Genomic DNA, 13687 nt, shown 5'->3' on the forward strand with positions numbered 1-13687 from the left:
TTGTGCTAAAACAAAATAAAATAACATATGGAAAGCTTCTAATAAAGCACCTAATAAATACAACATCCATGGTTCTCAAATTTAAATATATACATACACAAATATGCATAAACATATAAATACATATGTACTATAATATATTGCATACAGATTACATGTGTAAATAAAACCTAGTGAACTTATAAAAATGCTGAGTCTAATTCAGTAGGCCTGTGGTGAAAATAAAGGCTTTGCACTTCTAACAAGTTTCCACATAATGCTGAACCTGCTGGTTCATGAGCCACACTTTAGGCAGCAATGTTGTAAGTGATTGATAACTATTGTTCCTTCCCTCATAAAATTAATTGATATAAAAAGCCAAATCTACATAAGTAAAATGTTATATTACAAGAAAATATATGCATCAGTGTGGAAGGCAGAATTATGACATCTCAAATATGTTCACATCCTAATCCCCAGAACCTATGAATATATTATGCTATATGGTAAGAGAAAATTAACATTGCAGATGAAATTCAAGTAATAAGCAGCTGATCTTAAAATAAGGAGAGCATCCTGCATTATCCAAGTGTGCCCAATGTAATCCCAAAGGTCTTTTAAATATGGAAAATGGAGGCAAAAAATCAGAGCCAGAGAGAATTTGAAGACAGATAATGCTGGATTTGAAGATGGCTGAAACGTCCATGAGCCAAAGAATACAGGAAGCCTCTAGAAACTAGGAAAGTCAAGACAATGGATTGTCTTCTAGAGCCTCCAAGAAAGGAATGCAGTCCCGCTGACACCTCAGGTTTAGTCCTGTGAGTATCATTTCAGACTTCTGGGCTCCAGAACTGTAGAATAATACCTTTATCTTGTTTTAAGCACTGAACTCATGGTAATCTGTTACAGCAGCAATAGAAAACTGATGCAGTCAATAATGCAAACTGACCACTGAAGAAATGGTCACAAAATGTTATTACTTAGAGGCTGAGATCATATAATCCCAAAATAAATAGAAATGCCACTATAGATATTTCTAGTTAAAATTATTTTATGATTTCTTTAATACTTAAGACTAAGATACCATTTTTGTAATAATAATAGCTAACTTTATTAAATCTTATTATGTAGCAAGTACTAAATTAGACACTACACATCAATTATCTAGTTCTCACTATAATCATTAGAATTTGGAAGGTAATTTTGCTATCAAGAAAGCAGCAATGGAGTTTGACATTTTGCCTAAGACCATGTAGATGGCAAACAACAAATAAGGCATATACTCAGGTTTATCTAATACCAAATCACGCCTCATATTTTATTTGGTAATATAGAGCTAGGTAAGGTAAGAGTTATACCAAGTAAAAAGCATTGTATAAACTAGCCTAATATAAACCTAAAAGATCATTTAGTTCACATATCAAATAGATGTAAAATATTTTTTACTGTTTTTTGAGTAGCTAAATTTTATATAGTCTTCTTTTTTCTCCCAAGTGCTTACTTTCTCTCATTTCATTGTAATTTCAGGTCATTTCTCTTCTTTTGTGGAATCTTTGCAACTCAAAAATGCAAAGAATTTTTAGCAATAACCTTGGCTATATATTAATATATATATATAGCAATAAATCACAGTGTATATTTATTATCTGGTGCATGGAAAGGAAATATCTTGCTCTAATATTTTCTGAGGTTTTCATAAGAGATGTTAACACTGTTATAGGTATGTAATTAGTAATACTCATTGAGTCTCTTTCACAAGTAACATTAGAAGCATAAACATAGGAATCACTCATTACCTGTGGCAACATGACGTCCCATTCCAAATATGGCATAAATGATGGCAGGAAACAAAGACCCATATAAACCAAACACTGGGTGCACAGATGAGAGAACAGCAAAGGCCAATCCTGTGAAGAAGACTGGGGTAATTAGAACCACCTTAGAACCCCAAGACACAATCTGTTACACAATAGAATAGGTATAGGTTTACTTACAGACAAAATGAATCATATTCTACTTGCTCAACAAGAAACTAGTGTTATTGCCCTAAATAGAAAAAAAATTCAGTCCTTAGTTCATCATTATAATTACAAAAAACCATTATTTTTGGACTAATGCTTTTTCCCTTAATTGCAGAGATGTCCACAAGAAAATAGTGGTCTTCAGAGCCTTTCTGTTAAATGCTAGGTTTGATAGTAACGTTGCAAAATATCTCCAGGCATACTACAATTTTAGAATTTCACATGTATAATTTCATTTGCACAATAGCATCTGTAAGATAGATGAGATTAGTAGCTTTACTCTAACAGGTGAGAAGCCTGAAATGGAATGTGAACTAGGGCTGAGCAAAAAGGACACATACTCAACATTGGCTGGTTGGCTAGCTGCACAGCCAGCCTGAGAATATGTCACAGTAGTAGGGTTGACACATAAACCTATGTGCTTCCCAACTAACTGGACCCTGGCCTGTATTTCAAGTACTGTTTCTTAGAGTGGAAAAAAAAACCAACTTTTCTTATTCAAAGAGTAAGAAAGAAATAATTCAAAACTGTTAGTTTTTATTCCTTGCAGATATTACTGCCTATGTAGTAAGTATGACACATGCACATAGAAAATTTTCATAGACATGTCTAAATGACTCCTGGTGGTTTAAAGGTGACCAAAATATCTATGGGTATGGGTTCATCAAATCATCGGGTTGTGGCTGGTCCTTGGAATGACAAATTCATTCAAATGTATCAATAAAACTGGGCATGAAGGACTTTACATGTTATTAAGAGACTTGAGGATGAAGGAGGCATTAGATTCTCGAGTCTCTGAATATGAGGCCAGATAATTATTCACACTATAAAGCCTGGCTGTCTGATTCTAATAGCAATAATTTTTACTTTTGAGATTTACCATTTTTAAATTAAATTTAATTCCTTTTTAAATAAACTCCGTAGTTATGTTTCAGATATTTCTGAAGCCATAAAAGACATTTTAGCTTCAATTAAAATACATGAAAAGTCAACCAGTGACCACTCCTTTCTTCTTTTTAAAAACTTCTGGGTTGCCTGTTTACTGGCAATGTATTCCTACGGTTTGGTGAAGTACAATGAAAGTGATTATAGAAGTGTCAATGGCAGAGGCTGTTCTATAATTCTATAAAGCCATGGTGAGAGATAGAAAGGATGGTGTAAAGGGGCAGGTCTTGAAGCTGTGTTAGCACTGACGGGCTAAATATTTCCCCACCTCTACAAAGGAGCACATTTTGGCATTTTTAGTGTAAGCAACTTTGTAAACTATATTGTGTTTACATCAGCCTTATGGAAAGCTAGAAAACAACTTTTCTCATCCATTTTTCAGAATAAGCTACCTGATAAAAGTTATCTATTAAGAGACAGAAATGCAGAGTGTTTCTGAGTAAGAAAAAAATGTAGGCTACATTTTTACAAGATCAGACAGATTGACTAAATCAGTGGTGGTGAAGAAAGGCATATTAAGCAAAAGCTCCTTAGATTAATCATATGGACACTACATTCTGATAAATTATGGTCAATATTGACAGGATCAAAATTGTTCAGAGGTAGACCCATTTGGCTGCTCTGCTTGCAACAGACAAATGTAACATAAACCTGGAAGCAGCTGGATCCTCTTCTCTTACCCTGTGAATAGCTACTTCTTGCTTATTTACCTGCCTTATTACAATAACACTCATCTCTCTCTGTGTTTATCCCAAATAAAATCCGTAACAAACTTAGTTTAAAAACTGGATTTTCCCAGTTCTCATGCTCCTATCAAATTAAAATGGGAATCATCATGTAAAATATATTTAATTTGTTAACTATTTCTAGACCTGTAAATTAAAATACAAAATATTATATCATGAGATTCTACTAGAACAACCTCAAAGACCAGAAATCATGTAGACATTTCCTTTATCTCCTGTTATACTGATATTGAACTTTTACTTTAAACAACAATATTATTCACCTTCAATGGAAATCCATTTCTCTGTTAATGTGGCAATGAACAATCGCCAAAACATAGCAGGAAGGAACTAATTCATATATACAGTACTGTCAAACATCAAGTATCCTTTCCACTAAATAAGAACTACAAGGTCCAAGACTATCTCCCATATATATACCTCAAAAATAGGAGAGACCACTGGATAAAGTTTCCTTTTTCAGGTTGATTTATTATTCTGGTTCATAAACTGCATACATAGTCTCTCTCATACATGCACACGTGCACACACATACACACACACTCACACAAGCTAAAATATGTTAAGTTCCCCAAAATAGTGAATATCTTAATGAGTCACTAACAAATTAGCAGAATTATCTCTACTCTCTTTGTAAAAAAACATGGCATTCAATTCAAACAAGAGCAAAATTACAACTCTCTAATGATATTATTTTGAGGAAAAATACTGTAAATGCTGACAGATACTTGTGTAACTTAATCTAGTTTAGATAACAGCAAAAGCAACAAAAACAAAAGTATCAAGGAATAGACACAGTATTAGGCTATAGGGTCACAAAAGAGGATGGCTGAGGAAAGAGAGAGAGGGAAAAAGGGAGATGAGGGGATGGATGGATGGAGAGATCCAAACATTGAAATATTTATGAGAGGATCCAAGATAAAACCACCACAGTGGTTTTAGCCAGTACTGTGTTGGCACACAGAAACTCACACAAGTCGGGGCAGCCATTTCAACTTGTGCCTGGAATGCCTGGGAGACAGATCCACCCATTCAACTGAAAGGGAGGGGTCAGAGACAGGGATCCAGGCAATCAGCCTCAGTGGGTACCACCCCCACAAAACAGGCAATCTGAAATGCTCTAGATTGAGAGTTTCACAGCAAGCATAGCTGGACCCAGGATGGTCCAGCTCAGTGCAGGGAAGGGTGACCACCACTACCAAGTATGTCCGCCACTACAGAGGCAGTTCACACAGCAGCTGGGCAGAGCCTCTGCTGGCAGACTGCGACCAAACCACCCTGTGCAGGGCAGGGCATCTATGAAAAAAGGCAGCAGCATGACAGGAACTTATAAATAAAGACGACCTTTCTAGGACATAGCACCTGGTAAAAGAGGCGGTTATGGGTTCTGCTGCAGCAGACTTAAAAGTACCTGTCCAGCAGCTCTGCATGAAACAACAGAGCTCCCAGCAAAGCACTTTAGCTCATATAAGGGACAGACTGTCTCCTCAAGCAGCTCTCTGACCCACGTCAGAGAGCTACTCTAAAACTGACCACATAACTGGAAGTAAATCACTCCTTAGCAAATGCAAAAGAATGGAAACCACAAAAAACAGTCTCCCAGACAAGAGTGCAATCAAATTAGAACTCAGAATTATGAAACTAACTCAGAACTGCAAAACTTCATTGAAACTGAACAACTGGCTCCTGAATGTCAACTAGATAATGAAATGAAGGCAGAAATAAATATGTGCTTCGAAACCAACAAGAAAGAAGACACAATGTACTAGACTCTCTTGGATACACTTAAAGCAGTTTCTAGAGGGAAATTTATAGCAAAAAATGCCCACCTTAGAAGCAAGGAAAGATCTAAAATCTACACCTTATCATCAAAATTGAAAGAGCTACAGAAGCAAGATTTTAAAAACTCAAAAGCTAGCAGAAGACAAGAAATAACTAAGATCAGAGCAGAAGTGAAGGAGATAGAGACACAAAAAAAAATCCTTCAAAATCAATAAATCCAGGAGCTGGTTTTTTGAAAAGATCAACACAATAGACACACTGCTAGCCAGATTAATAAAAAAGACAAGGGTGAAGAAACAAATAGATGCAATAAAAAATAATAAAGGGGATATCACGACCAATTTCACAGAAATACAAACTACAATCAGAGATTACTACCAACAACTCTATGCACATAAATTAGTAAACCTAGAAGAAATGGATAAATTCCTGGACACTTGCACCCTCAAGCCTAAACCACAAAGAAGTTGAAACCTTGAATAGACCAATAACAAGGGCTGAAGTTGAAGCAGCAATTAATAGCCTACCAACCAAAAAAAATCCAGGTCTTGATGGTTTCACAGCTGATTTCTACCAGATGTACAAAGAGGAGCTTTTACCATTCCTTCGGAAACTATTGCAAACAATACAAAATGAGGGAATCCTTCCCAAATCATTTTATGAGACAAACATCATTCTGATACCAAAACCCGGCAGAGACTCAAGGAAAAAAGAAAACTTCAGGCCAATATCCATGATGAACATAGATGCAAAAATCTTCAATAAAATATGGGCAATCCGATTGCAACAGCACATCAAAAGGCTTATCCATCACCATCAAGTAGGCTTCATCCCAGGGATGCAAGGCTGGTTCAACATGCACAAGTCTATAAACATAATTCACCACATAAACAGAACCAAAGACAAAAACCACATGATTATCTCAATAGATGCAGAGAAGGCCTTTGACAAAATTTAACATCCCTTTATGCTAAAAACTCTCAATAAACTAGGTATTGAAGGAACATATCTCAAAACAATAAAAGCAATTTACGACAAACCTACAGCCAATATCATATTGAATGGGCAAAAACTGGAAGCACTCCCTTTGAAATCCAGCACTAGACAAGGATGCCCTCTCTCACCACTCCTATTCAGTATAGTATTGGAAGTTCTAGCCAGAGCAATTAGGCAAGAAAAAAAAAGGTTATTCAACTGGGAAAAGAGGAAGTCAAATTGTCTCTATTTGCAGATGACACAATTAATTATATATTTAGAAGACCCTATCATTCCAGTCCAAAATCTCCTTAAATTGATAAGCAACTTCAACAAAGCCTCAGGATACAAAATCAATGTGCAGAAATCACAAGCATTCCTATACACCAGTAATAGACTAACAGAGAGCCAAATCATGAGCAAACTCCCATTCACAATTGCTAAAAAGAGAATAAAATACCTAGGAATGTAACTAACAAAGAATGTACAGGACCTCTTCAAGGAGAACTACAAACCACTGCTCAATGAACTAAGAGAGGACACAAACAGATGGAGAAACATTCCATGCTCATGGTTAGGAAGAATCAATATCATGAACATGGCCATACTGCCCAAAGTAATTTATAGATTCAAGGCTATCCACATCAAGCTATCAATGACCTTCTTCACAGAACTAGAAAAAACCACCTGAAACTTCATATGGAACCAAAAGAGAGCTTGCATAGCCAAGACAACCCTACACAAAAAGAACAAAGCCGGAGGCATCACGCTACCTGATTTCAAGCTATACTACAAGGCTACAGTAATCAAAACAGCATGGTAGGTACCAAAACAGAGATATAGACCAATGGAACAGAACAGAGGCCCTGGAGACAATACCACACATCTACAACCATCTGATCTTTGACAAACCAGACAAAAACAAGCAATTGGGAAAGGATTCCCTGTTTAATAAGTGGTTTTGGGAAAACTAGAAGTGTGCAGAGAGCAGAAACTGGACCCCTTCCTGACACCTTACACTAAAATTAACTCCAGATAGATTAAAGACTTAAACATAAGACCTAACACCCTAAAAACCCTAGAAGAAAACCTAGGCAAAACCATTCAGGACATAGGCATAGGAAAGGACTTTATAACTAAAACACCAAAAGCATTGGCAACAAAAGCCAAAATAGAGGTGAAGGATACGAACAGACATTTTTCAAAAGAAGACATATATGAGGCCAACAAACATATGAAAACATGCTCATCATTACTGATTATTAGAGAAATGCAAATCAAAACCACATTTAGATACCATATCATGCCAGTTAGAATGGCGATCATTAAAAAATCTGGAGACAACAGATGCTGAAGAGGATGTGGAGAAATAGGAACACTTTTACACTGTTGGTGGGAGTGTAAACTAGTTCACCCATTGTGGAGGACAGTGTGGCATTCCTCAAGGACCTAGAAATAGAATTCCATGTGACCCAGCAATCTTATTACTGGGTATATACCTAAAGGATTATAAATCATTCAATTATAATGACACATGAACACATGTTCATAGTGGCACTGTTTCCAACAGCAAAGACCTAGAACACATCGATGATAGACTGGACAAGGAAAATGTGGTACATATACACCCTGGAATACTATGCAGCCATAAAAAATGATGAGTTCATGTCCTTTATAGTGACATGGATGAATCTGGAAACCATCATTCTCAGCAAACTGACACAAGAACAGAAAATCAAACACCGCATGTTCTCACTCATAGGCAAGTAATGAACAATGACAACACATGAACACAGGGAGGGGAGCATCATACACTGGAGTCTGTTGGAGGGGGCAAGGGAGGGACAGCAGGGGCGGGGTGGGGAGGTCTGGGAGGGATAACATGTGGAGAAAGGCCAGATGTAGGAGACGGGGGGATGGAGGCAGCAAACCATATTGCCATGTGTGTACCTATGCAACAATCCTGCATGATCTGCACAGGTACCCCAGAACCTAAAGTACAATTTAAGAAATTGAAATATTTAGATGGCTGATTAATTTTAGATGGAAAATTATTTAATAGTAATGTTAGGCTGATAGAGCCACAAAAGAACAGTCATGAGAATACTTTGAAAGATGTAATTTGTAAGAAAACATGCTTTGTAGGTGTGATAATTGTTATAGGAGAAGAGATTCTAGATTTCCATGTTAAAATCACCAGTAGTCTCTGGGTTTGTGAACACTACCGACCTTTCAAGAAGCCCTTAGTGTGAAGCTGAACGTTTGCCACCAGTATGCCTTGACCCTCCAACCCACACTGTGGTGAGATTGGCTTCCCTAGGCACAGTGCCCGACCCCTGACCAGGAAGGACCATGAAAGCAGGAAAGTAGCTCAGTCTCTGTCTCTGCTCCTATTATAATATTTTGGCTGAGATCACTAGAAAGTGACTCAGTCACTAGTGATGAGAAAGAGAGATATCTATCACAGTTAAGATTTCTATATTATGATTCAGATTTTATTTTAGTTTCAGACTAGTTTATTTATATTTACGTGACATTATAGCAAGTATTAAGAAAACCAAAGAAACATGTATGAAGTTTAGAAACTGAGTAATGTATCTGAAGTTAGAAATAGATGCTAGAATTACACATAGAACACCCCTCTGTTAGATACTTTACTTTTTGTTGGCCTAGTCACCTTACCTTTTTATTGTAAGGTTGGGCAGCTAGGATCCAGAAGTACTAGTTTTGTTTCCTGCAGATGTGAATACGAGGCCAACAATATTTTATAGACTTAGAGCCATTGGTTATGGATCTAAGATCTTCAAATATGATCCAGAAAACTACAGCTAACACAACCCAGTGGAGCAGCTATTACAGGAGAAGTTACTGCCCCAGGAATGTCTATCCTCTTCATAGAGCACCTTTGAGTACTGTTATAGGTTGAATTGTGTTCCCCTAAAATTTATATGTTGAACTAACCCTCTGCTAACCCCCAGTACCTCAGAATGTGATCTTATTTGAAATAAGGACATATATTATATAATTAGTTAGGAAGAGCTCATAATGGAATAGAGTAGGCCCCCTAATGCAACATGACTGGTGTCTTTATAAAAGAAGACCATGCAAAGAGACATGAAAGCACACAGGAAGAACATCATGTGATGATGAAGGCGTATGAACGCCATGTAAAGATGAAGGCATGTGAGTGCCATGTGAGAATGAAGGCATGGAGCACCACGTGAGGATGGAGGCATGTGAGTGTCACGTGAGGATGGAGGCATGTGAGTGCCACGTGAGGATGGAGGCATGTGAGTGCCACGTGAGGATGGAGGCATATGAGTGCCACTTGAGGATGAAGTCATGTGAACATCAAGTGAAGACTGAGGTGCTGTTTCCAGATGCAGAAAAATGTCAAAGGTTGCCAGCAAACCACCAGAAGCTAGGAGGAGGCATGGAACAGATACTCCCCTGATGGCCTTTGGAAGAAACCAAACCTGTCAACACCTTTTTTGGACTTCTAGACTCAAGAATAAGTTCCTGTTGTGTAAGCCACCCTGTTTGTGGTACTTTATTGTGGCCACCCTACACAACTAATTTAGGTGACAATTTTTAGAGGGAGACAGAAAGTAAGAGGTCATTTGATGCTAGAGTGTTCAACCTCACATTCTTTACAGGATCAAATCACTTGTCCTTAATAAAGATTAAAAAATATTACAACTTTTATACTTCTAATTCACAGTCTCTGAGTATCTATAACATTTAAATTTTGTATTAGGAATCATCAAAAATAGCACCTAAGAAATTTAGTTTCTACAGAAGATTATGAGATTATGTTGCTAAATGTAAAGATAGTCTTTTAAAGAACTGCTTGCTTAATACTCAGGTGAAAGTACCACCACTAGAAATTGTGTTCACAAGATTCTCAAGGCAATATTCTCAGACTCAGTGTCTATAACTTTAAGGAGATGGAGCCTGTTCAATGTCTAAAAACAAATGAGAGTAAAGATGGGCCAACCATGTTTGGAACTGTGGTTAGTCTTTTAAAGCTTTGTAGGTTTAAGTTTCCACAAAAAGGAAAACAATTAAATTGTCTCATTCGTCTCTCTAATTTCTGACACACAACAAAGAAAATATTTGCAAAGTATCAAGATGACTAAACCCAGGCTGACTGGCTCATGTAAAACCCTAAAGGCTCCTGGCCTCTACTCCCAGCCTGCTTCTCACCAGAGTTGCTGTTAGGGTATTCACATTTTTGGGAAATAAGAAAACAGTGCCTCTTTCCAGATGATCAAACCAACCTTATTTGTGACCAGTGACTGAGGAACTACCACTCAGAAAAGCAACGATAAATTTCCCCTATCTTCTACAAAAACAGAAAATAAAACATCTTCTACAAAAACGGAAAACTTTTAGTTTGGCCATTTTCTATGTACATGTATTTGTCTACATACATGTATTTCTCAAAATGATGTTAAAGGACTGCATTCATTTTTTTTTAAGTTGCCAAACCAAAACCAAGCAACGTTTTTCAGTAGTTCCAAATGTTGGGCTCACAGATGGATTACTACATTTGGTGATGGTAGAAAAGGAACTCTAGAATTTGAGAAATTTATTTTAAACCCAAAGCCAAAGTTCTTGTCCTAATAAGTCTTACCACTTGATAGTTCATAGTATTATGTAAATAACACCCATTCAGTAAAGATACTCCATGTGAATAAAAGCCGCCAGAGACAAAGCTTAAGTATTTCTTACAAACGCCTGGGAGTTGGGAGTGGAGGTGGCAGAGTGATGTCTTCAATATTGAGTTTCAGAAGCATTTTTGCTTGCATTTAAAAGCTTAAGACTAAAATGGCTAAAGAGAGAAGCACTTTAAAGTTCTCATCCCAAGGAATAAGGGCTAAGTACCAATAATTTTCATAAGAGAAAAAGAGTTTTGAATTTGGAGAAAATACCAACAAGAAGACCTCCCCCCCGCAAAAAAATGAAAGATTCAATCCTGTGCTATATTCTTTAATCACCAATTTAAGGTCCTGATGAGTAGTCTTTTCAGTGAAAATGAAAGCCCATCTTGTATGAACAAGGAAAATGGAAAATAAGGTGAACCTAAGGCACTTTACTAGGTAACAATTAGAAAGTCTGAATAGCTACCTCAGGAATTGTGAAGGTGTCGTACAAATTCTGTTTTCCCTCTCCCTATTCTTCTCTCCCTTCCCCATCTTTCACCTACTCCCTCTCTCCCTTCCTGAACTTCTCCCCTTCTCTTCTCTTAAAGAACCTTTAAGTTTGTCTCATATATTCCTTTATTCCAAAAAATATGGTGGAAATATCTTGAATCCCTTAACACTAGGATAGTGGAAAGATAAAAATCTTGAATCAGACACTCTTTTAAAATTTGAGATTTCCTTACACAAAAGTTCTAGAATGTTTTAGCTCACAAGTATGGTGTCATGGAAACAAGAATGATTTTTTAAAAAAATTTTCTGCTACTAAAGATAACTAAACAATAAGACGGAAATGAATGACTGGATCCCAAGTAGTCTCACAAAAAGTGGCAATTCTTACACTGAGTACTGAATGAGGAGTAACAGATGAACAAAAAAGCATGAGGAGGAGATGCTTGAGGAGGAGATTAATTTAGGTAGAAGAAATATGTTCAAAGGCACAGAGTTCTGAAAATGTTTGCTCAGTTCACCAGGGTTGTAAAAACATTTGGTATGCTGAGCAAAAGGGACACATGTGACAAAGTTCCGGGGGGTGAAATTAGATGGTAAAGTCTTCTGTGTTAAGTGTTAAGAACTTACCTGAGATTCAGGGTGATACAAGAGCTCCTGGTTCCCCCAACTTCCTCTGTGTTGTAATACAACAGTCAGGTTAGACAGGGCCAGGAAGGAGCATCTGAAGTCAAAGTTGATGCCATAATCACAAGTGCTTAGCTGCATTCTCTTTGGTTCCAGAGGAAATCCAACAGACCTAATGACAGAGGAAAGAGCTTGTGCCTCCTCAAGAGCTGAGCAAAAACAAGGATTTTAGCATTGCTTGGGGAGGAGGAAGATTTTGGCCAGCAGAAGCATAGACCCTCAGAGAACTCCTGTCCCATTGACCTGTGTGGCACTGAGAGGGCTTGTTCCATCTTGTGACTCTAGAGCAGCACTACAGCAGTTCGTAGAACTTCCGTAGTTGAGAAGTTTTCTAATCAATCCTGAAAAGTCTTCTCAAACCTCAGCTGACTGTCCTCTGCCCACAAAGACAGAAACAGCCTTGCCTTGCACAGCTTATCACTCATTTCCGCTTGAGAGAGCCTAATGGCAAGGGTGATGTAGGTGCTGAGAAAACATATACCCTAATTAGAACTAACTTAAGTGGTTAGTTATATTTTGGTTCTCAAAACAACCAAAGGGTGAAGATCAAACTGAATCTAAGGGTGACTACACTTGAACGAAAAATGATGGCCTCAGGTAGCTGAGAAGTTGAAAAAAGTGATGTGCAAATTTTACCTTAATAAGTGTGACTAAAAAAATAAGAATTCTCAAAGAGAAATCAGCTAGTGAATATCAACAAAAGATATACAACTTTCCAATGTAAAGTATCAATAAAAAGCTGAAAAGGTATGCCTAATATTCTGAAAAGCAAAATGCTACTATCATTGTGGCCAGAGAAATGCAGTCTCTAATTAGGCCAGAGGAAGTTCCTATCCCTCATGGCAGATAACGTTGATGTATAGGAACCAATGGCCCAAGATTGGGACGGGGATGATTCTCCAAGGTACCAGAAGAAGAAAGAAAAGATGTGGGTAAGAAACATCTCCAAATACATATATACCTTGATACAGTGGCTTGGGAAACTGTCTAACAGTCCTATAGGAATGTATACCTAATGCTGTGAATTTAAAATAGTTTATGCACTGATTGAACATGAAAATCCAGGCAGCCTTTTGTATTTGCCAGCAATTGTTTCCAGAACACCCCAGGATACCAAAATCTGCAGATTTTCAAGTCGCTTATAGAAATGACATAGTATAGCAGCCCTCAATATTCAGGGGTTTTGATGCTTATGGATTTGGAGAGCTGACTGTAATTTCAATGCCTGTATCAATATAAATATCATTAGACACACTTCTACACAACCGTACTATGGAATATTATACAGCTCTTTAAAAGACTGAGTTAGAACTATACCCATTAACTGGAAGACATGTTTGTTATATATGGTTACACATCAAAAACAAGTCTTATACATTTGTTTTGTTGTGATACTTTT

General features: G+C 37.2%; 1 protein-coding gene across 4 annotated transcripts in view; it reads right to left on the reverse strand.

The window, feature by feature from the left end:
• SLC26A7 (solute carrier family 26 member 7) overlaps positions 1-13687 on the reverse strand; it is a 157825-nt gene that overhangs the window by 105325 nt on the left and 38813 nt on the right. For 2 of the 4 annotated variants that reach the window (XM_017965441.4, XM_078352719.1), the window contains one exon: positions 1776-1886. In XM_017965441.4, the coding sequence (XP_017820930.1) occupies positions 1776-1886 (111 nt within the window). Of the gene's footprint in view, positions 1-1775; positions 1887-12231; positions 12427-13687 lie in introns of those variants that run through there. The other 2 variants (XM_078352717.1, XM_078352718.1) reach the window with 2 other exon arrangements.

Source organism: Callithrix jacchus, chromosome 16 (genome assembly GCF_049354715.1).
Source record: "Callithrix jacchus isolate 240 chromosome 16, calJac240_pri, whole genome shotgun sequence".
NCBI classification, from domain to species: Eukaryota; Metazoa; Chordata; class Mammalia; order Primates; family Cebidae; genus Callithrix; species Callithrix jacchus.